Raw genomic sequence first — 23856 nt, 5'->3', positions numbered from 1 at the left:
TAATATAACTTTTATAATTTCTTAAAGATGAAAATTATATTTTTGAGCACATAAAATAAATAATAAATAAAGCTTCTTTTTTCAACTTTAGGTTTTTCTTATATATTGAATTCACATGTATTTAACTTTGCATTTTGGAGGAAAATAAAATACCCTTTGTTTTCTTTGAATGACTAGAATGTTAATAAAAAAAAATTAAAAAAAAAATCACTATCTCCGGTATTAAGGCTTGTTTGGGAAACAATTTTTTCCCAACTCAACTATTTTCATAATTTATGTTTGGGAGCTTTTTCAATTATGATCAACTCAACTCCAAATTTTTCAACTTATCTCAAAAATTTTCAACCCAATTAATAAAAATTTAAAAATTAAAATTATATATTTAGGGGTGGTGGCCAGCCACCACTGAAGCTAATGGGGGGTGGCCGAGCCACTAGACACTTGGGGTGGTTCAAAACCACCACAATATTTTTTTAATTAAATTTTGAGAAATGCTAGAGGTCTATATATATATATATATATATATTTAGATCATATTCTCTTACAATCAACCATTAGATTTGTGGACTCTCCATAAGCTCCTAAAAATATAATAATTGATTATAAGAGAATATGAGCTAAATATAGAGAACTTATTTACCTTTAGCATTTTTTTTTTATATTTTTTATAATTTTTTATTAATTTTTTCAATTATCATCCAAACATAACTTCAACTCTTTTTTTTTTCACAATATTCAAAATTAAAAGAACAAAAAAAAAATAAAAAAAAATTGAGTTGGATGGAAAAAACCCAAATGAGCCCAATTTTTTTGTTAAGGTGTGTTCTCAATACGGCCTAATTTTAAGGAATCCAGCCCACATCCATAACCATTCAAATGGAGCTGTCTTTTTTGAAAACTTTTTTTCACGGTTACTTTTCATCTAAATAACCATGGCCTTTTCGAAAATTTGTTTTTCAATTTTTTTTTGGTTTTTTTTTTAAAACCTTTTTTCCATGGTTATTTTTCATCTAAATCGCCATGGCATTTTTTGAAAGTCTGTTTAGATGTTTGAATGGGGTATTCGTATTTTCGATGGTAGTATCCATTAAATTGCGTCGCGACAAAGGTTTTCTCGAGCTGCATTTGCAAATGCTATCCATCTTCATCGGCTTTGAGGAGTTTGTAGTCTATCTAGATTGGGTTAATCTGTCTAAATTTATTAGTTTTATGTGTCTGTCCCGTAACTTTTCTTTTCTTTAATGGATGTTGGTTTGTTAAAAAATAAAACAAAAAACAAATGGAGCTGTCTACTAGTCTTCTGGTTGACCTCCCGGAAATTTCCTGTCCTGTCTTCCCCGGCAAGGAGGCTACCAAGTCAGTCAATGAATAGAGCCAAGAAAAATGGAAATAAATAAGCCCCCCAAGCATTCTTACATTTTTCCACCTCTTCCTTCAAGCTAAGATGGATCCTGTGTTATCTTTCATCTTTTCCATTTCTTGCACAAGGTAATTTGCTTCTGGATTTACTTTTTACCCTCTTCACTCGATCATTTTACCTCTTTTAGTTTTGGGAGCATCTTTTTATGGGATAGCTGATGAATAACGAAGATGATGTTGATGAAGACCGACTACAAAAAACGAATACGACACTCATATCCAACCCCAACCGGCCAACCGGGTACGCTAAATTCATATTTTTCGATTTTCTTTTTATACCAAAATTGTCCGTTATCAAAAAGCACAATTTTGGATGCGATTATATAGGTTAATCATGATCTAACCAATTTAATTAAATTGGTCAAATTTCTTAATTATAATTCTCTAATTTTATATTAGGTTCGTGTCGAATTTATATGACATGTCAAAAATTGACAAACATTAGGCCGTTTATCGGGTTCGGGTCTTATTGAAATATGGGTATAAAATTATATAGGTTAATTATAATTCGACATATTTAATTAAACGGGTTAAATTCTTTAACTCTAACAATTTAATTTTGTATTAAATTTATATCAAATTCACAAATCTTATAAAAAATTGTCTGGCAATGTTTTGGAGGTACACTATTCACATATTTAAGTGTCGACATATAAAAGTGAGTAATGATATAAGTAAGACTAGAGTCTTCTTAGAGTCATCTAAAATGTGATGTGATATTTAAAATCACTAACAGATCAAAATTCAATAATGATCCTTCTAATTTATTGGTAATTTTAAATGTCACATCACATTTAGGATGAGTTTATGAAGACTCTAGTTCTACTTATATCATTACTCTATAAAAATAAGAAATAAAATGAGAAACTTTTTTTAAAAAAATTTTTTCTGAAAAAAGAAAAGAAAAAAAGAGCGGAAACTTGGAGACGAAGCTACTGAAGGATGGGCGGCTCAACACTATTACTTCTCCGAGTGTCGCTCTAACATTTCAACGAAGGCCGCTCAACACTTGCTTCTCAGATTCAGGCTCTGGGCACCACTTCTTGAAGGTAAAACCAATTTTCTCAAACATTTTCTTGGCTTATTCTCATTGAACTCTTTCTCCACAGCCCACACACGCGCATATGTAGATGCTTCTCTCGGAAGAGAACGGAAAAAGCTACGGAATCGGAATATCCATTTTGCCATGATAGGAAGATCATCCGAGGACTAAAAATGGGGACCCAAAACTATTCAAGGACTAACTCAAGCATGTATATCAGCTTAATTTTTGGGTTTTCTAATTTTCTCGATATTGATTTAACTGGGTCTTTCTAGTTTGCTGCATATAAATTTATAGATGTTTTCTATTGAATTTTTGCTGCTTGTTTTCTTTTACTATCTTATTGAATCAGACCAAGATAATGATCGTGATATCAATCATACTATTGAGGTTGGTATAAACTATAAACGATCCATAGGCCATAGAAGACCCCAGTTCCTTGATAATTGTTTCATCTTTTTTGTTGAAATATTGTTTGATTTACGATGTATATGATATTGATATTGTTTGATTTGTTTGAAAGAGCCAAATTTAGCGCTGTTTCTCTTGCTTGTTTGCAGTTGTGTGGCAATCCAATGGCTGTGGACCTTTTTTCAAGGAACGCCAGGGTGCAAAATAATTCCACTGTTGGCACAATGATAGTGGAAGCAATACGTTGTCCTGCGGGATCTGAAGTGATTAGAATTAAAATCCCACCTGAAAAGCACGAATACATAAGGTACAGCGATTTTCACATTGAGTATAATAAGTGTGACATAGCTGTATATGTATATCTTGAAGGTGCTTCAGGGTCGGAGAAGAAATCTCTTCTGCCATCCATGATAAGGGACAATGAGAAGATTGAGCTGAACTACATAGAGGGAAGAGTGACTGTCTCCCCTATTAAAGGAAGTATGATTGCGATGAATGGGTACTTTCCTAGACTACAGCTCTTGACAAATTTCCTCTGTTTCTTCTTTTTGCTTCCTTTGCTGTGTTGATATACTCTTTCTCTTTTTTCTTTTCATTGCTTACTTGCCTTGTTATGGCTTCACAGATTGGTTATCAAGCTAAAACATGCATCCAAAATGTTTAAGTCATTGTGGAAATAGTTTGGGAAGATTCAGAAGTGGATGATACCAGAATCACATGTCCGTCTGCCGCATCATCAAGTTGTCTAGTCGTATTACAGTCTACTAAATATCATTACTTGTCTAAAAATTGCTATTTGTACATATATTTGTACAAAAATTGTACATCATCAAGCTATTTGTACATCATGCCATCTGTACATCATGCCATCAAGCTATTTGTACAAAAATTGCTATTTGTACATGGTTACTGTTCTATGTGTACATATATTTTTAATGATAATTTCCTTCCTTTGTTTTCTGATTTTGTAAGAAAGCCATCTGCTGCACGGTCTCTTATACATTTTACCCACACACAAACACAAATAAGATATTTTCCTTGTTTTGATTTTGTATCTAACAGCTGAGAAGGTAGTTGTTTGATGTTTTGTTATTTATTCTCACTTGTTGCATGATCTCTCCTTTTTATATCCAAAGGTCTCTGTTATATGTTGTAGAGCATTATTTGATCATCATTTGTGTTAGTATTTATGCTTTTGATGTTGAACATTGTATTAGTTTAACACTCCCTAGCTAGCAAATTAGCATTAAAAGCAATTTCAAACCCAGATGGTAGTTTTGTTGTGCTATAATTTTTGCTATTAATTCTGATAGACCAAAAAGAAAAAAAGTGCTACCAGCTAATACTTGGTGGGTATTTCTCCAAGTGGGTGTTTAAGTACCCAAAGCTGTATAATTGGTTTAACTACCCATAATGTCAATTTTTGGAGGGTCGAATTAACCCTTACCTCGAAGGGATGGCATGGCCACTCCTTCATGAATATTTGGTTGTGGCCGAATCACTTCATTCAAAATTGCCAAGATGATTTGTCAAAATATTTTTTTGAAACTGGCCGAACTATGTTTTAGGGTGATGGATTGGTCTAACCACCTCCTCTCTCACTTTGTCTCTAAAAATGTTTATTATATATTTTATTTAAAGGATAAATGCGATTTTGTATTTCAAAGTATTATGGTATTTTAAATAAAATGTTCGCACGTGTGGGTTGTGTGACATCTTCAATGTATTTTAACATTTTAAAAAAAAAAAATTTGGTAGTTTGGAGGGGCAAGTTTCACAAATAGCATTTTAATGTACAAGTGAAAACTAGTTACGGTTCGAGGGTTAAATGTTTTTTTTTTTTTTCGTAAGTAATTTACAGTTAAAATGTAAATCTGGATAGAGTAATTTTCTTTGGTCAGATTCAAGCACTCGGTGTTTTTCTTCGTTTTGACTTTTATCTTTTCTAGCCTGTGTCAGGCCTAACTTGATTTCATTGTATTCAAGCCCAGACAAAAAATATTTGGGCCTAAAACAGGTGTAATGGCCCTACTAAGTTACAAATCAGTCTAATTATTAAGTATCTTGAGGAGAAATATATGATTTTTTAATAATATTATTAAAAAATATGTGAAAAACGAGTACCGTTATAAGTTTTTTTTTTGTTACTCGAAGAATAATGTAATTTTTAAAATTAATTTTTAAATTTGTGATTGATTATTATTATATTTTAATTAAATAGTAATCTTAAGAGTCGCATCATTTTTAGAAGAAAACAACTAACAAGAGTGGCTTAAGACGTATTAAGAAACACTTAAAAAATTTAGGAGAAACTTTATTTAACCTCCTGAACTTTCACGCAATTTAACAACCTTCTTCAAACTTTCAAATCTCTTAATTTGGGCTCTGAATTTTCAATTGCTCTTAATGTGAACCATCCGACAATTTTAACCGTTAAAAATATCAAAAAAGACCAAAATATTCTTAATTTTATTAATTTTTTAATATAAAAAACGTTTTAAAATTAAAGGTAAAAGTTCAAATTTTATACAAAATTTAAGAATATAAACTTCATATAACATTTAAAATTTAATGGAAGAGTTTACGGTTGAGAGCAATTAAAATTTAGATGAATTCGTAAATAATTGCTGCAGCTAATTTTGCCCCTTTATCACCTACCGGGCTCGCTGTCTTTTAGCTACCCCTCGAGATTCACGCACTCGACGACCCCACTTGAGGGTGGAAGGCCTGTTTCTCATACTTTATTGTTATTGCTTTCTCATTCATTTTCGCTGTTCTCTCTCTGTCAAGCCCTCTGCGTCCTGACTAGCCTTATCCTCCCTCTTCTTTCCCTTGTTAATCTTTGGCTACATGCATTCTGGTGCTCCCCCCTTCGCCCCTATGGGAATGGGAGGCCATTTCTGGTCACTTGTTTGTGGTGTTGGATAGCGCGGCTGTGGATCTGGATGGAGGTGCTGCTTCCGCGAACAACAGCCGAAGGAGGAGGACCTGGAGTGGCCTGGCTTCCTCAGTTGACGAGTAAATGGCTTCTCTTCAATGTTGAAACAGGTTAGAGCATTCTCTTTATTCGACAGTGCAGTAATTTTGTGGGTTTGGGGAGACTGGAGAGTATGGAAGAGAACGAAAGAGAGAGAAAAGAGGAACTGAGAAATGAAACCAAACAAAAAAAAAAAAGAAAGGGAGGAGAGAAAAAGTTCGAATTTTTTATTTCTTTATTTTATTTTATTTTTCCCAAAGTTGGGACAGTAAGGGGAATCGAATTTTGTAAGAATCTTTGACTGTACACTGGGTAATTCCAATGGGCTGCATGCTGATGACTTGGGTTTGGCTAAGGCCACGGCTGGGCCTCTAAGGCGACTGCTGGGCGTCTAAGCCCAAAGGAGAGACGTATGGGAATAAGTTAACGCCTCTCAAATACCCTGACACGGGGTTTTAGACAGAACGCACAGTGCCAAGGACTGCGGAAAGAAAACGGCGAGCTTTCATCAACCCCTCCAGGTTTCTCTCTCTCTCTGTATCGTCTTCTTCCTTTCGAAAAATCAGACACTACACTTTTCATAGCTGCTTTCTCTTGTAGCACCTGTTTTGTATGCGCATTACTTATCTGCGTCGTGAATATGTATGCTCAGTTCTCTGCATCGTAATATGTGAAGAAGTGGTAATTTGACAATGGAGGTTTTTTGCCACAGCCGAACTGAAGTTATACTCAGAAAATAAAACCAAAACACCATATTATTTCTTCATCCCCTCCACACCTCAGAACGCACTGCACCTTTCACGACCATCACCGCCCGCCGCCGTCTGGTCCCACCGGTGCTGCCCATCTCAAATTGCGCTGCCGCCACGCAGTCTCGACCATCACCGCTCAAATCTACCGAGAAGAGAGAGATGGAGAGAGACTCAGAGAGACTCAGAGAGAGGGAGAGAAAACCAACACAAGCCCAAGAAGGGCGGCGCTGGGGTGGCCGACGAGCCACCCCGTGGCCTAGGGGTGGCCCGCGCGGCCAACCCGTTGCCTGGGGAGGTTCAGCTTGGGCGGCTGCGGGCGGGTATCTCTCGCCCTCTCTCTGTCTCTCTCTGGTTGCTCTGACCGGTGATGCTCAGAGATCCCGGCATGGGCGGCGGGATTGCGGTGGTTGCGGTGGGATCAGATCTACAGTGATCTGAGTCTCTCTCCGGTATCTCTCTCCCTCTCTCTCAATCTCTCTCTTGGACGGCGGCGGGAGTTTTCTTGGTCTTGTGTGTTTTCTACACCAGCGCCGAGGATCTTCTCCACCAGCGCCGCGCGGGCCACCCATGGCCATGGGGTGGCCGCGCCTGCCGCCTCATATGGGCTGGGCTGGTGGTCCTGATCCTCGTGGCTGCCCTCATTTTGTTTTGGTGTTTTGATTTCATTTTAAGTTTTTGCATTTTTCTTGAATGACTGATGTGTCATGCGGTGATTGATGGGCAGAAAACCCACTTTTTTTTGCCAGAGAAATACTAGAATGCTATCAAAAGACCATATTTTCACGAGGAGAGATGGTCTGGAGATGGTCTGGAGAATGCATAGACGCATTCCTCTTCACCATCAAAGTCTACGTGGCAATAATATTAAAATGAAAAAAAATCATTTCTCTCTCCTCAGTCGGTTTTCTATGAGAAGAAACCAGGCTGGTTAACCCAACCTGGGTTGATCATTCTTTTTATTAAAAAAAAGAAAAAAAAGAAAAGAAAAGTGAGGGAAAGATAATCACGGAGAGAGAGAGGGAAGAAGAGATGAGAGATTGAGAGAGAGAGAGAGAGCTTGAGGGAGAGTTACAGAGAAGGAGAGACAGAACATAGAAGAGGGAGAGATTGGAGAGTGAAAGAGAGCTGTCGAGAGAAAGAGAGACGAAGGGCGGCGTCGTGGGCGTCGAGCCGCCAGCCCCGCCCAATGGGGTGGCCGCAAGGAGGAAGTGGACTCGCGGCAACCCCAGCCACCCATGGGTGGCCTCGCGCCAACCCCAGTGGGCGGGGGTGGCGGCTCGCCGCCCCCTGGGTGGCTTGTCCTAAAAAATAATAATAATAAATTGGAGCTCAGCCCATCTTCTCTGAATCTCATTGTCCTTCCAAAAAATTCAATCTCTCATCTCTTCGTCCCTCTCTCTCTCCGTGATTATCTTCCCCTCACTTTTTTTTTTTTTTAATTTTTAATTTTTTTAATAAAAAGGCTGATCAACCCAGGTTGGGTTAACCAGCCTGGTTTTTTCTCATAGGAAACCGACTGAGGAGAGAGAAATGAATTTTTTTCATTTTAATATTATTGCCACGTAGACTTTGATTGTGAAAATAGATGAATGCTTCTATGCATTCTCCAGACCATCTCTCCTCTTAAATTTTTTTATTTTTTTATTTTGAAAAAATCAAGATGCACTTGGAAGAGATGATGGGGAGATAGTATTGAGAATGAAAAGAAGAATATCTCGTGAAAATATGGTCTTTTAATTGCATTATAGCATTTCTCTTTTTGTCACGACCGAATAGCAGCAGCTTTCTTATTTTCTTAGCTGTTTTATGCTGAGGTGTCACATTTGCATTGGTGGGCAGATAAGGAGGTTTTTTGCCACAGCCGAACTGAAGTTATTCTCTTAACAATGAGAGCTGCTTCTATACGGTCAAAGTCAGAAAACTCATCCATTAAAATGATGAGACTACACCTTAAGAAAATAAGATCAAACGCCAGATAAAACACCAAATTGTTATCAACTCACCGGATAAAAAAACCATCCCACCGGATCCCAGGCAGATAAATCGGCCGGAGAGAGATTACCGGTGGAGGAGCAAAGGTGGAATGGCGGTGGCGTGGGCAGCGGCGTAACCGGGGGTGGCGGTTGGGTCGCGGCCAGACACTCGGCGTCGCTGTCCACGCTGGGTCTCTGGCCGAGACCCGCGTGGGTCTGCTGACCCAAGGCGGGTCTCAGGCCGTGACCCGAGTGGGTCTGCTGACCCACGGCAGGTCTCAGGTCGGGACCCGTTGGTCTGGTGAGCCAAGTCTCTCTCTCACCGTTGAAGCTCAAAATCCAGTGTTTTTGTTGTAGGCAATTTTTGTGCTTCTGCTGACGTGTCTATTGGAGGGCAGAAAACATGAGTTTTCTGCCACGGTCTATGCTCTTTAACAATATGTACACATGACTTTACTGAATGAAGTAAAGTTTAACTGCAATCTCGTAAGCAGTGTGTGATGCTGTCAAATGGTCATAGGATTGCAGTCATTGGAAGATTTTGAAGGTGTATTTATTTATAATATCCTTCTGTTTACGGTTGCACTTGATAAATTCGAGTGTTATACAACCCAAAAAACAGTATAATGAATTCAAGTATCTTACTTCTGTTTTGATGTTGTATCTCCAATTTTTTGTTAGACACTTGTATCTTAGTTTGCATATTGTTAATATAGAATGAAGCACTTTAAACTTGGGCATTTCAGCAATGAAAGCCATGTGGAAAATTTGTTGTGAAATTTTATGAATTTTCGTGGGACAGGCACCACATTGTTGGAGAAAAAAAAATTCCTTCAAATGCAAACTAGAATTGTATTACAAGGGTGATTTAGGAAATTTTGTTACAATATAATTCCATTCATCTTCTGATTCTCTATCTACCCAATTGCATCCAATTCATTTACATTTAGCACCTGTATAGGACGGTGATCATACTTTGTCTAGAATCAAATGGATCAAAATTTTGCTTGTTCTTTGACTTTGGATGTAAGACTTTGCACCCTCTCTAACAACACAGTGCAAATGAATAAAGTATTTGAGAGAAGACACTTGTCTTTGAAAGTCATTTATACTTGAAATGAAAATCTGGTTGGAGTTGCACCATTTGCTAAATCTTGATTGTTTGCGTTAATGGAGACTAAGATCACATAAAATGTTGTATGGGCTGTAACTAGTGTTTCATTCAATTCTTGTTATTGACTACTGTTTACTTTTCAGAAATACAGAGTTTTTTTTAACACTATAGTTGGAGAGAAGCACATGTAACTAGTGTAGTATGCACTTTTAATGTATCCGAAACAATGTCACAAGTCCTTTTTTTCATTGTAATTCTTAATGATGGAAGGCCAGAGTTTTCTTTCAAATTGTGTTGAGGTAACTTCCTCCAACACAGTCGATTAAAATGCCGTGGGTTCCTTTTGCATGTGAGAAGTACATACTTTTTAAATAACGAGGAGAAAAATGGAAGAGACACATGTTTTTTTAATATACACTTTCAATGTATCTGAAACAATGTCAAATCCTTTATTCTTTTATGCTGTAACTCTTAATGATTATGGCATTTTCAGAATGGTTCTACAACCGTGGATGTACTTCATTTGCTTCAAGTAATTTTAAGGAGACAAGATTGATTTTTGCTGCATATCTAACTACGCTCAAAAGAAATTTATAAGATTGTTGTTGCTTGATTCTTTTACTATTCACTATATAAGGTTGTCCGCTAGTAAACTGTAGCATAAATTTCAATACACTATACTCTTATAGCAATGAGATGGCCAATGTTATCAACTATGCTATTGATGATATATCAGCAACCCATAGGTCATGGATTAACCCCTTATTCTTTGATAAGTTATTGTTTTGTTGAACTGTCTGAAGTTATTGTATGATTTCTTTGAAAGCTCCAAGTTTAAAAAGTGGTCACTACTAACTTTTTTGGCTTATTTTACATTTATTGTGTTGTAGTTCCATGGCCAAGTTATTTTCAAGAAACGTTAAGCTTGAAAATGTGTATGATAGACCAATGAAAGTGGAAGTGACACGGGATCCTGGCAAGTTTCCAATGTTTGAATTTGTAATTCCATCTGGTGGCCACAAATATATGTGCTATGAGGATCTTCACATTGAATATAATCGAGACCGTCCTGTAAACATACTTGTTTACGTTGAAGGTTCCAGGGAAATGGGTGAAACCAATATACTGCCAGCTGATATAAGGGCAAATGAGAAACTTGAGTTGAACTACTTGAATCGTGCTATCACCATCACCCCTACTAAGGGACATTTCTTCTCGAGGCTCGGGTACTTTCCTAGACTGCAACCTTTGATCAATTTCCTTTCCTTGTTCGCTATACTTCATTTGTTGTGTTAATATATACACTTTTTTTCTTATTCCATTGTTTACTTACGTTGTGGTGGTTTCAATTTTCACAGGTTTATTATCCTATTGAAACGAGTAGCTCAGTAGATTAAGTCACCGGGAAAATAGATTGGGGACGCCAAAATCTTAAATTATCACTTCTCCAATCGTTTTCCATAGATTCTCCATGCTGTAAGCTAAAAGGTTCCTATGTTTCAAGCTTTTCTTGGCTTTCTCATTGATTTTTGTTTCATTTTAGCGATTGTTTTTGGAGTGAAGTCTTGGATTTGAGTTTATAGATTTGATTTTATCTGTCTTTTTAGTTTTTTGCTTGGAGTCCTAGCCAGCTACGGTAGTGATTACTGTGTAACAGGTGCCCTTTTTGGTTTACGGGGATTTCTAAATTCATATTTATTGTTCACCATATGTTTACCGCCGGGCACACATTCAGATTTGACAAACATTACGGTGTTGCTCGTCATTTATGATTCTGTTCCTAATCATTTACAACGCTTTTCTCTTTCTTGTGACTCACACGTCTTCTTATAATTACAATGGGTGTCTCTTGTGGCATTTATCTACTATTTTGTCTAAAAAACCGCTACTTTTGGCGGCGCTTCAATATTGGCCGGGCTACTTGTATGCCCATTACCAGTTTTTTAGCTTTATTTGTGCAATGTAATGTTTATGCTGGAGTCAATGTAGGGGTGGTGCTTTGTGTTTTTTTTTTTAGAATTAATTATCTTTTTGTCTGGTTTAACAACCTTATTCGAACAAGGGATGATAGTCATGATACGCATAGATTGACGAGTCCTGCTCTATGTGGCTTTGGGATAACAAATGGGTAGCTTTGTGTGAGATTTTATCTTTGTTGTCTCTTTGTGGTGGAGTTCTACCGAGCTTCTAGAAGGAAGGAGTTTTATATGTGCCTTTTGTTAATGGGCTATTGAGTTGTTTGTTGGGCTCCTGTATCGAATCGCTCAGGGATTTGGGCATATCTCTTTTAATTACACACAACGTGGGCAGGTGTTTAAAATAAGTGGGCTATGTAAGAGTACTAGTAGCAGCTTATTTTTAATTATTTTGAAGTTTAGGATACAAAACTATTTTTTTGCTTTCCTATGAAAATATATTTCATAATATCTTTTCTTTCATTTTTTGACAAAATACAATTTTTCTAACTATTATTTTTTTGACAAAATCTCAACACGATCCTCAATTAAAGACAAAAAGACGAGAGAGAAAAGAGAAAAGAGAAAAGAGAAATATCTATATTAAAATAGTTTGGTTCCCTATACATTCCTTGAGCATGCAGCATAAGTATTTCACCCGCGTTCTTTACCAAGTTATCTCCACATCTTGATCTTCTCTTTCCTCACTCTTTTTCTTTCTTTTCTTTTTGTCTTTGATGAGGAACCTCAGGCTTTTTGGGAGGGAGGGATATGATGAAGATCAATATTCATGATTATGGGCTCTTTAACTTCTCATATACTAAATTACTCTTAGAACCCCAAGGGGTTCGCTTATGGCATCTATAAATCAAGTTTAAAGTTCAAATCCATTTTTGTGCAAACAATTTTTTTGGAAGCGCTTTAATTTGCAAGGGTTCAAGGATTGCTCGATATTCAATAAGAGTGGGGTACACCGTACACAAAGTGGTCTTGCCTTAGACAGGCTGTCTCGTTAAAAATAAAAATAAAATTACTCTTATAAATCCATCTATCCATCACAAAAAGACCCAAAAAGACATCCGATGCAAAACTATAAATGCAAGATTGATCTTACGTTTGTTTCCTATTTTTAGAAAACAGGGAAAATATGTATAAATAGGTAGGTCATTTAGAGGTAGCCTGGGCCTCTTTTGGGAAAAAGGATCTTGTTTGGATTATTGGGAATAAGATTCTTGGAGAAGCTAACACTAAAGTTGATGGCTATTCCATTTGAAAAAATGAATAGCTCTTATTAGGAGTGCAAGAATGTGGAGTAGAATAGCCTTGGTGGTATATACTATATGATAACGATCTAACACTTGGAATAACCATTCTTATGGCCAATAAAGGAATTAATGACTCCCTTCATCTTCATCAACCCAACTGCATGCAATTCATTTACATGTAGTACCTTTATAGGATAGTGATCCTTACTTTGTCTAGAATCAAATGGATCAAAATTTTGCTTCTTCTTTACTTTGGAAGTAACACTCTGCACCCTCTATAACAACACAGTGCAAATGAATAATGTATTTGAGTGAAGACAAGCTTGTCTCTCTAAATTGAACTTATCCATTTCATTTGGAATGGATAGATCCGTCTTCTTCTAGAAAAAGAAGAAAGTTTACAATTCTAGAAGTATATGAGTGATAATAGTGTTTTATTTCAATATAAATTTTAGTATAACAATTAACAAATGACACACGACTCTCAAATTTTTATCATTATACATAATTTCTGTTTTTGTATTTTAAAGTTTAACATAAGTAATTAATCATCATTAAAATTTATTAAATATAATTATAAAGAGATTAAAAAATATGTATTTTACTATTTTATTGTATCATTTTAATTTTGTCCCTCTTCAGTCCTCACACCATATCTTGGCTCTGTCACTGGTCGTAGACTCATATGACAGTGAATCAATGATAATGACACTACATTTAAATGATTAAAAATGTATAAGCACGTAACAAGTCTAACATCGTATTCTGTATATCTATATTGGATATAGCAGTGTGATTGTCAATCTCAGAGTAGAGAGAGAGAGGGCAGTTGGGGGAGGGAGGAGCGATCGACAAAGTCCCTCGCTGCCGACCTTCAGAGCTTGTCTTCTGTTGCTGTTTGAGGAAGACCTCCTCAGAAAAGAACACCGAATCAGCCAATGAGGTATTCCTACTGTAACCCCATTTGATTTATACCTTATCTCTCCATTTTCTTTTAATATTGAGCTATAATCCCTCTCTTTTCTTCTTCTCTTTCTTTTGTTATTTTTATGATTGCAATTGTTACGATTCTGTGTCCCACACCACGTCTTTTGTTATTTTTTTTTTTAGCCTAAAAAAGGCCCTTCTCCGAGAGGATCCAGTTAGGACAAATCCTAAATCCTCTTCACTTCATCTTTTCCAATTATTTCACCCACGTTGTTTACGAAATTATCTTTCTTTATTTTTGAAATTGTGTTTTTTGTTTTTTTTTTCTTCTTTCTTTCTATGCCATTCCTTGTGTGGGAGAGGATCTTTCTCTATGGGGTTTACAAACGCGCCAAACGGATATGTTTACGAAGTTATCTTGATCTTCTCTTTCCTCACTACTTTTTTTTTTTTTTTTTTTGCGTTACTGATGAGGAACCCACACACTTTTTGAGAGAGAGGGATCAAGATCGAGAGTCATATATTAAATTACTCAAAAACCAAAAAGACATCCGATGAAGACATGAATTTAGTCATATGGGACGGATTCAGTTACAGGTAGTGCAAATTTGATGCCAAAAAATAAAAAAATAAAAAATTTTGTTCCTCAAATTTGCGCTAACTTGATTCTCTCCATTGGAAACGAATCATTCCTGGTTGAAATCAACTAAATAAGGTCGTCTGCTAATAAACAGTAGCATAAATTTCTATAAGCTATACTCTTATAATGATGTGATATGCAATGTTATCAACTTTACTACTGATATTGATGGTATCACCAACCCATAGGTCATGGATTAACCTTTCTTCTTTGATAATAATTATTATTATTATTCTTATTATTTTTGTTGAATTATCCGAAGATATTGGATGATTTGTTTGAAAGTTCAAAGTTTAAAAGTGGGCAACTAGTAACTTTTCTGTCTTATTTTACATTTATTGTGTCGCAGTTCCATGGCCAAATGGCCCAAACTCTTTTCAAGAAACACTAGGGTTGAAAACGTGCATGATAGAGCAATGATGGTGGAAGTGAGACAGACTTCTCCTGATGTTCTAGTGATGACTGTCGAAATTCCACCTGGTGAGCATCAATATATTTGCCATGAAGATATTTCGGGTCCCAATGGAGGCCGCCCCGGATATGTAGTTGTTTACATTAAAGATGCCAGGGAAATGGGTTGGAAAGATATTATGCCTGCTGGTATTAGGGTAAATGAGAAACTGGAGTTGAACTACTAGAGTGAGAGGGGTTTGATCACCATCACCCCTACTAGGGGAAATTTCATCCCGAGGCTCGGGTATTTTCCTAGACTACAACCTTTGATCAATCTCCTTTCATTGTTCTTTATACTTCATTTGTTGTCTTAATATATACACTTTTTTCTTATTCCATTGTTTACTTACGTTGTGGTGGTTTCAATTTTCACTGGTTTATTATCCGATTAAAACGAGTAGCTCAGCAGATTAAGTCACTGGGGAAATAGATTGGGGACGCCAGAATCTTAAATCATCACTTCTCCCATGGTTTTCCATAGATTCTCCATGCTGCATGATTTTATGTATTTGCTTTGCGTTTCCTAATTGTCTTGCTATAAGCTAAAACAATGTTCTAAATTCAGATTGGATTTGGTTTATGGGGATTGGATTTGATTTCCTAATTCAGATTACAGTGTTGCTCCTCTTTTATGATTATGTTCTAGTCATGTACAGCGTTTTTCTCTTTGTTGCGACTCACAAGTCTTCTTATATAATTATGGGTGTCTCTTATACATTTTACCCACACACAAACACACGGATATTTTCCTTGTTTTGATTTTTGATTTTGTATCTAACAGCGTGGGCTGAGAAGGTGCTTAATTGTTTCATATTTTGTTATTAATTCTACTTTAGATGTACAGATAAAGGTAGGGGTGTCAAAAAATACCGGAAAACCGGTTGAAAAAAACAGGTAACCAGGTACCCCGGTTCTAATTCCAGTTTTTGGCACCTAGTTATAACCGGGTAACCAGGTGCATATATATATATATATTCTGCTTCTGCATTTGTGAGACAGCTTATAACATCAATAAAAAAAGTAAAGAACAACTATGGAAGTTCTCTTCTTCCTCTGTGTCTGTGTTTGTTTCAACAATTGCAAATGTGTGAAATGGTAAGGGAACTCTAATTATGGTGGAACTCTATCTGGAGTATTAGGACTTTGCTTCTCACCAAAATGGACAAAATTTTTGACAAACTTCAGTATGTCAACCATAAAACTTGCTGTAATTTAAAGAACCGTTTTTACCAATGAAATGGGTGACATTTAAGATATATTATGATCCACAGACCAAGAGATATCTCAAAAATCCATTTTTATCAAATTGCCTAGTAGCTCTTTTTTCTCTCAACCCTTAAAGTCTCGGAGATCTCTGTACAACAAATGTCCATTGTGCTTTATACATACGGAAAAAGCTCTCAATTCATCAATTAAGGCCTCGTTTGGTTAGCAAAATGTCTAGTTCATTGAAAAATGATTAGTTATTACTGGGAATAGAAGAGTGTGAAATATATTAGCTATTCATATTCTTTTGTTTGGTTGTAACGCCGGAATAGACTAGCTAATCATATTCCTTCGTTCGATACAATGCAATACATTGGTGAATAGAATCATATTGTGATCAAATTTTCTAAAATACCCTTATAATACAAATACAAGTTATATTATTAAGGGCTTTCATTCTTTTTTTTTTTTTTTTTTGAAACATAAACAATTTTACTATAATTTCTTTTTTCTTTTTAATTATGTTAGGTATATGGCCTTTTTTTTTTTTTTTTTTCAATTATGCTACAAAATTATTTATATAAAAAAATATAGTTGGAGAAAATAGAATCAAACTCAATCTTGAAATCAAAAAAATATAGTTGGGGTATGTACAAAGAATCAAAAGATATAAAAAAATAGATTATATATTTGTATTTTATAGAAAACTTAGAGATTCTGTTTCTCCGTCAAAGAAATAAAAATAAATAAATAAACTGAGAAACGTTACAGAGAAACATAATAAAAAAAAAAAAGGTACATAAATTAAAAAAAAAAAAAAAACAAAGAGGCGGAGAGAAGCAAATCAGAGAGAAACGGTACAAATAATCCAAAAAAAAAACTGTATCAGAAGAATCAGAGAGAAAAGAAAAAAAAGAATGAAATATAGAACCATAGAAAAGATAAACAGAGAGATAGAGAAAGAGAGAGAACGAAATATATAAGAATTGGATAGAGATAACGAAATTTAATTCCCACATGTGGGGTTTTTTGTGGCAATTTACACGATTAATTTAATCCCACATGAAAGAATTAGGTAAGCCACTCAGTTTTTAGTGGCTCAACTACGCCTGTGTGTATGAGATTAGTAGTCTCATGAAAATAGACTATTCTCAGAAATAGAGTCTTACCAAACAAAAGACTAGCTATACCTAGTGTTAGTTAATCCAATTCAAGGGTCTATTCCGTAAACTAAACGGGACCTAACTTTTGACAAGTGTTATGAGCAGTAATTAAATCTTTTGGTCATACAGTAGCAATAACTTCAATATCAAGTTGGTTATAACAGTGTAATAATAAAAAGTTCATGAGAATAGCAAGAAACAAAGGTAAAAAAGGGCTAGATTCAAGCTAAGATCCAAGAAAGCCAAAATGGAGAACCTCTCTGGAGAGATATTTTTGCATCTATGCATTCTCGTAAGAAGTTTGAAGCAAGAGCAAATGGCACTCCATGTTTATAGAGATGTTTGATAAGTAGATTAGCCTCGGAAAATAATAAACAGGAAGAGGATCAATCTCACATTGCTAAAAATATGGAACCCTCCAAGCTTGCTTTTCTACATGAGGATCAGTCCCTTATAGACTTATATGAGTCCACAAATTTAGTGATAAATTCATTGAATTTGTTAAAAAAATAAAGAAATATGTTTTCCATTTTTCTTTGTTTGGGCTTTTTCTGATTTCTGGGCCTTATTTGATTTCACTGTATTCAAGCCCATCCAAATACAGTTTGGGCCTAAAACAGGTAGCATGGGCCTATATGGATCCAGCAAGGTGAGGAATTTGGAGTGTAAATAATAATAAAAATTGAGATAGTGGAGTCTGGAGCTTTTGACAAGTGTCCTCCTTATCAGTTAACTTATTACAGATCGGTCTTCGAGGACTTCAGTTTTAGTGAGTGACCCTCGAGATTCACGCTCTGGACAACCCTTCTTGAAGGTAGAAATCCTTTTTGTCTGAAACATTTTTATTGTTGCTTTCTCATTGATTCAAGTTTTTCTTGCTCTCAAACTCCTCATACTCTGCAGCTTGATCTGCGTCCTGACTAGCCTGATCCAGTAATCCTCCCTCTTCCTTCCGTTGTTCTTGCCGATACGCATTCTGCTGCTCCCCCCTTGGCCCCTATGGGAGAGGACATTTCTGGTCAATTATTCGTGGTGTTGGATCGCGCGGGTGTGGATCTCGATGAAGGTGCTGCTTCCGAGAACAACAACCTGTTACGGCGGTGGTTTGGGCTGCAAGCGTTGGCGATAGCTGAAGGAGGATCTGGAGCACTCAGCAGTGTCCTCCGTTGACGAGTGAAATGGCTTCTCTTCAAACAGGTTGGAATCTTTGACAGCGGGTAAATCGAATGGGCTTCATTCTGTTGACTTGGGTTTGGCTAAGGCCACAGCTGTGCCAGGAGGTCCTCTAAGCCCAAGATCTGAGCCATTTAGGCCCGGGCCACCATGATAGAATGGTAATTAAGGACACCAGTTTTCCTGCACAGCCACAGCCCACAGGGCCTTCTAGAAGGGAAACGGATCCTCTCCCTTCTCCATCGAGGGGCATTTTAATGGACCTTATCCATTTCATTTGGAATGGACAGATCCGTCCTCTTCTAGAAGAAGAGGAGGAGCGAATGAGTGATGTCACTTAACGCTTTTTTTCTTTCGTAGTCTTTCTGTGTCTCTCTTCCAGAGCAGAGCAGATAAATTCTAGAAGAGTGGTGTTTTATATAAAAGTTTAATATACAATTCCGCTGCTTGAGTCGATTGCAAATTGCAATCCTATAAATGTTGTTCATACGGACAAAAAAAAAAACACTAAGAAAAATTGTAATTAATCATCATTAAAATTTATTAAATATAATTATAAAGAGATTAAAAAATATATATTTTACTATTTTATTGTATCATTTTAATTTTGTTCCTCTTCGGTCCTCACACCATATCTTGGCTCTGTCACTGGTCGTAGACTTATATGAAAGTGAGTCAATGATAATGACACTACATTTAAATGATTAAAAATGCGTAAGCACGTAACAAGTCTAACATCGTATTCTCTGTATCTGTATTGGATATAGCAGTGTGATTGTCAATCTCAGAGTAGAGAGAGAGAGAGAGAGAGGGCAGTTGGGGGAGGGAGGAGATATCGACAAAGTCCCTCGCTGCCGACCTTCAGAGCTTGTCTTCTGATGCTGTTCGAGGAAGACCTCCTCAGAAACGAACACCGAATCAGGTATTCCTGCTGTAACCCCATTTGATTTATACCTTATCTCTTCATTTTCTTTGAATAATCAGCTACAAGGATCCATGCACATGTCTTTTGTTATTTTTCTGAGCCTAAAAAAGGCCCTTCTCCGAGAGGATCCAGTTAGGACAAATCCTAAATCCTCTCCACTTCATCTTTTCCAATTATTTCACCCACGTTGTTTACGAAGTTATCTTTCTTTATTTTTCAACGCGTTTTTTTTTCTTCTTTCTTTCTTTCTATGCCATTCCTTGTGTGGGAGGGGATCTTTCTCTATGGGACCGGTGGTTTACAAACGCGCCAAACGGACATGTTAATGAAATTATCTTGATCTTCTCTTTCCTCACTTTTTTCTTTTTCTTTTTCTTTTTTATTTTTTTATTTTTTTTGCGTTACTGATGAGGAACCCCACAGACATTTTGAGAGAGAGGGATCAAGATCGATAGTCATATATTAAATTACTCAAAAACCAAAAAGACATCCGATGACGACATGAATTTAGTCATATGGGACAGATTCAGTTACAGGTAGTGCAAATTTGACGCCAAAAAATAAAAAAATAAAAAATTTTGCCCCTCAAATTTGCACTAACTTGATTCTCTCCATTGGAAACGGATCATTTCCGGTCGAAATCAACTAAATAAGGTCGTCTGCTAATAAACAGTAGCATAAATTTCTATAAGCTATACTCTTATAACGGTGTGATATGCAATGTTATCAACTTTATTACTGATATTGATGGTATCACCAACCCTTAGGTCATGGATTAACCTTTCTTCTTTCATAATTATTATTATTATTATTATTTTTGCTGAGTTATCCGAAGATATTGGATGATTTGTTTGAAAGTTCAAAGTTTAAAAGTGGGTCGATCTAGTAACTTTTTTGTCTTATTTTACATTTATTGTGTCGCAGTTCCATGGACAAACAGCCCAAACTCTTTTCAAGAAACACTAGGGTTGAAAACGTGCATGATAGAGCAATGATGGTGGAAGTGAGACAGACTTCTCCCGATGTTCTAGTGATGACTGTGGAAATTCCACCTGGTGAGCACGAATATATTTGCCATGAAGATATTCCCGGTCCCGCTGGAGGCCGCCCAGGATATGTAATTGTTTACATTGAAGGTGCCAGGGAAATGAGTAAAAAATATATTCATCCTATTGATATTATGGCAAATGAGAAACTAGAGTTGAACTACTCGAGTGAGGGGGGTTTCACCATCACCCTTACCAGGGGAAATTTCATCCGGAGGCTCGGGTACTTTCCTAGACTACAACCTTTGATCAATTTCCTTTCATTGTTCTTTATACTTCATTTGCTGTGTTAATATATACACTTTTTTCTTATTCTATTGTTTACTTACGTTGTGGTGGTTTCAATTTTCACAGGTTTATTATCCGATTGAAACGAGTAGCTCAACAGATTAAGTCACTGGGGAAATAGATTGGGGACGCCAGATTCTTAAATCATCACTTCTTTCCTTGGTTTTCCATAGATTCTCCATGTTGCATGATTTTATATATTTGCTTTGTGTTTCCTAATTGTCTTGCTATAAGCTAAAAGGTTACTATGTTTCAAGCTTTTATTGGCTTTCTCATTGATTTTTGTTTCATTTTAGCGATTGTTGTTGGAGTTAGGGGTGCAAAGGCGGTTACGGTTAGCGGTTAGTGGCAATAACCGCTAACCGTAACCGCCCTAGCGGTTAGTAAATTTCACTAACCGCAACCGCTAACCGCCTAGCGGTTAACGGTTAGCGGTTAGTGGCCGGTTAGCGGTTAGTGAAATAGATAACCGCCCGCTAACCGCTTTTTTAAAATTGGGCTTTTTTTTTTGGCTTTTTTTTACCCTCATTTTTTTTTCTTGTATTTTTAATATCTTCTTGGGCCCAATTGCTATAAATATTTGAATTGTCATTGGATCATATGATTAAGTGTTGATCTTATAAACTTACAAACAAACAAAAATACTTCAATTGTAGTTATAAGTAACACATTGTTTAATCCAATGTCAATTACTTAATTTGATATTATATGAATCACATTGTCATTGTCATTGTACATGAATAATTGATTAAGTATTGGAATTGTAATTGGATCATATAGTTAAATATTTATCTTATACATTTATATTATTCAATATGCATATAATATATATATATATATAATTCAAAATTGTTCAAAATTGTTAATTTTCTTTTTTTTTTTTCTTTCAAAAAATGGTTAAATTTCTTTTTCTAAAAAATGTTCAAAAAATACATTAATACTTCAATTGTGATTATAAGTAACACATTGTTGAATCTAATGTCAATTACTTAATTTGATATTATATAATCATATAGTCTCATTAAATTATATCATATGATTCATATGATTAATTATTTAAATTCTTATCATATTTACTTATAATCTTTTTTCTTTGAATTGAACTTAATATCTAATGGTAAATGGTAATGTTCAAACTCCTAAATCCTAAATTCCTAAAGTATCTAATAATGCTTTAATTAAATTGTAGACTTGTAGTTATAAGTAACATATTGTTTAATTCAATTGAATCAATTGTGATTATCATTGTACATGAATCATATGATTAACTTGTAGACTTATGACTTATGAGTTATGTCATATTATATATGTATTATTTATTATTATATAATCATATGATTTAATGATCAAGTCATCATGTGATATAATCATATCAATTATAGTGATAATATATAAATTACTAAAATTATAATGATAATACATTAATACTTAAATTATGTTTATAAGTAACACATTGGTCATTGTTTAATCCAATGTCAATTACTTAATTTGATATTATACGAATCATATCATCATTGTACATTAATAATATGATTCACTTGAAGTCTTGAATAAAGTATTTGAATTGTCATTGAATCATATGATTAACTATTGATATTATACATTTATATTATTCATATACATATGTAGACTTATATAGACTTATAGGTTTATAACATACATTGGAAATAAGTCTCTAGATATTTAATTGTTGTATTAGTATGAATTAGTATACTTATGAGTTATGTCATCTTATATATGTATAATTTGTTATTATATAATCAAATGATTTAATAATCAATCTCATGTGATATAATCATATAAATTATAGTGATAATATATTAATACTCAAATTGTGATTTAATTATTTTTTAAAAAAAAATTGTGATTTAATGATCAAGTGATTATATGATATAATCATATAAATTATAGTGATAATATATTAATACTCAAATTGTGATTTAATTATTTTTAAAATTGTGATTTAATGATCAAGTGATTATGTTATATGTATAATTATAAAAATATATTATATAAAAAGGCGGTTAGCGGTTAGCGGTTACGGTTAGTAGACCCAATAACCGCTAACCGCTAGGCGGTTATGGCGGTTAGGCGGTTAGCGGTTAATGCGGTTAAACGGTTAGGCGGTTAGGCGGTTGGCGGTTATAGCGGTTTAACCGCCCGCCTTTGCACCCCTAGTTGGAGTGAAGTCTTGGATTCAAGTTTATAGATTTGATTTTATCTGTCTTTTTAGTTTTCTGCTTGGAGTCCTAGCTAGATACGGTAGTGATTACTGTGTATAACAGGTTCCCCTTTTGGTTTACGGGGATTTCCAAATTCATATTCAATGTTCACTATGTGTTTACTGCCGGGCACACAGTCAGATCACATTCAGATCTGACGGACATTACAGTGTTGCTCCTCTTTTATGATTCTGTTCTAGACATTTACAACGCTTTTCTCTTTGTTGTGACTCACACGTCTTCTTATAATTACAATGGGTGTCTCATGCGGCAGTTATCTACTATCTTGTCTAAAAAAAACAGCCACTTTTGGCTGGGCTTCAATATTGGCCGGGCTACTCGTATGCCCATTACCAGTTTTTTAGCTTTATTTGTGCATGTAATGTTTATACTGGGGTCAATGTAGGGGGTGGTGCTTTGTTGTTGTTGTTTTTTTTTTTAGAATTAAATATCTTTTTGTCTGGTTTAACAACTTTATTCGACAAGGGATGATAGTCATGATACGCATTGATTGACGAGTCCTGGTCTATGTGGCTTTGGGATAATAAATGGGTAGCTTTGTGTGAGATTTTATCTTTGTTGTCTCTTTGTGGTGGAGTTCTACCGAGCTTCTAAAAGGAAGGAGTTTTATATGTGCCTTTTGTTAATGGGCTTTTGAGTTGTTTGTTGGGCTCCTGTATCGGATTGCTCAGGGATTTGGGCATGTCTCTTTTAATTACACACAACGTGGTAAGGTGTTTAAAATAAGTGGGCTATGTAATAGTACTAGTAGCAGCTTATTTTTAATTGTTTTTAAGCTTAGGGTACAAAATTATTTTTTTGATTTCTTATGAAAATATATTTCATAATAGCTTTTCTTTCATTTTTTTACAAAATACAAGTTTTCTATCTACCCTTACTTGTAT

The 23856-nt window shown here is 35.3% G+C and overlaps 3 protein-coding genes across 7 annotated transcripts; all 3 read left to right on the top strand.

Moving 5' to 3' along the window:
* Positions 1–1837: 1837 nt before the first annotated feature.
* Positions 1838–3812, top strand: LOC132166498 (uncharacterized). Of its 2 annotated transcripts, XM_059577322.1 has the most exons (4): positions 1838–2468; positions 2529–2851; positions 3022–3371; positions 3498–3812. In XM_059577322.1, exons 2-4 carry the CDS (start codon positions 2759–2761, stop codon positions 3550–3552), a joined length of 498 nt encoding a protein of 165 aa, XP_059433305.1. In that variant the 5' UTR covers positions 1838–2468; positions 2529–2758; the 3' UTR covers positions 3553–3812. The 2 variants fall into 2 exon arrangements, with proteins under 2 accessions (XP_059433305.1, XP_059433306.1); XM_059577323.1 differs by having other exon boundaries at positions 1838–2672; positions 2814–3371.
* Positions 3813–5611: 1799 nt separating this feature from the next.
* Positions 5612–11453, top strand: LOC132166106 (uncharacterized). Of its 3 annotated transcripts, none has more exons than XM_059576867.1 (3): positions 5612–6370; positions 10579–10914; positions 11047–11453. In XM_059576867.1, the coding sequence occupies exons 2-3, from the start codon at positions 10583–10585 to the stop codon at positions 11078–11080; spliced, it is 366 nt and encodes a 121-aa protein (XP_059432850.1). In that variant the 5' UTR covers positions 5612–6370; positions 10579–10582; the 3' UTR covers positions 11081–11453. The 3 variants fall into 3 exon arrangements, with proteins under 3 accessions (XP_059432850.1, XP_059432851.1, XP_059432852.1); XM_059576868.1 differs by lacking the exon at positions 5612–6370 and adding an exon at positions 8202–8875; XM_059576869.1 differs by lacking the exon at positions 5612–6370 and adding an exon at positions 8885–9121.
* Positions 11454–18020: 6567 nt separating this feature from the next.
* On the top strand, positions 18021–21006 carry LOC132166105 (uncharacterized). 2 transcript variants are annotated; one of them, XM_059576865.1, is made up of 5 exons: positions 18021–18111; positions 18201–18494; positions 19241–19392; positions 20320–20664; positions 20796–21006. In XM_059576865.1, exons 3-5 carry the CDS (start codon positions 19349–19351, stop codon positions 20848–20850), a joined length of 444 nt encoding a protein of 147 aa, XP_059432848.1. In that variant the 5' UTR covers positions 18021–18111; positions 18201–18494; positions 19241–19348; the 3' UTR covers positions 20851–21006. The 2 variants fall into 2 exon arrangements, with proteins under 2 accessions (XP_059432848.1, XP_059432847.1); XM_059576864.1 differs by having other exon boundaries at positions 19238–19392.
* The last annotated feature ends 2850 nt before the right edge of the window (positions 21007–23856 follow it).

This window comes from Corylus avellana, chromosome ca11 (genome assembly GCF_901000735.1).
Source record: "Corylus avellana chromosome ca11, CavTom2PMs-1.0".
NCBI classification, from domain to species: Eukaryota; Viridiplantae; Streptophyta; class Magnoliopsida; order Fagales; family Betulaceae; genus Corylus; species Corylus avellana.
This window is presented reverse-complemented; position numbering and strand designations above follow the sequence as displayed.

Excerpts from the sequence above, each read along its gene's own strand:
- LOC132166498 (XM_059577322.1), top strand. The coding sequence starts at position 2,759 with ATGTTTTCTATTGAATTTTTGCTGCTTGTTTTCTTTTACTATCTTATT. Across the intron at positions 2,852-3,021 it reads ATATCAATCATACTATTGAG|TTGTGTGGCAATCCAATGGC; the intron begins GTTGGTATAAAC and ends GCTTGTTTGCAG. Across the intron at positions 3,372-3,497 it reads AGTATGATTGCGATGAATGG|ATTGGTTATCAAGCTAAAAC; the intron begins GTACTTTCCTAG and ends ATGGCTTCACAG.
- LOC132166106 (XM_059576867.1), top strand. The coding sequence starts at position 10,583 with ATGGCCAAGTTATTTTCAAGAAACGTTAAGCTTGAAAATGTGTATGAT. Across the intron at positions 10,915-11,046 it reads CATTTCTTCTCGAGGCTCGG|GTTTATTATCCTATTGAAAC; the intron begins GTACTTTCCTAG and ends CAATTTTCACAG.
- LOC132166105 (XM_059576865.1), top strand. The coding sequence starts at position 19,349 with ATGCTGTTCGAGGAAGACCTCCTCAGAAACGAACACCGAATCAG. Across the intron at positions 19,393-20,319 it reads AGAAACGAACACCGAATCAG|TTCCATGGACAAACAGCCCA; the intron begins GTATTCCTGCTG and ends ATTGTGTCGCAG. Across the intron at positions 20,665-20,795 it reads AATTTCATCCGGAGGCTCGG|GTTTATTATCCGATTGAAAC; the intron begins GTACTTTCCTAG and ends CAATTTTCACAG.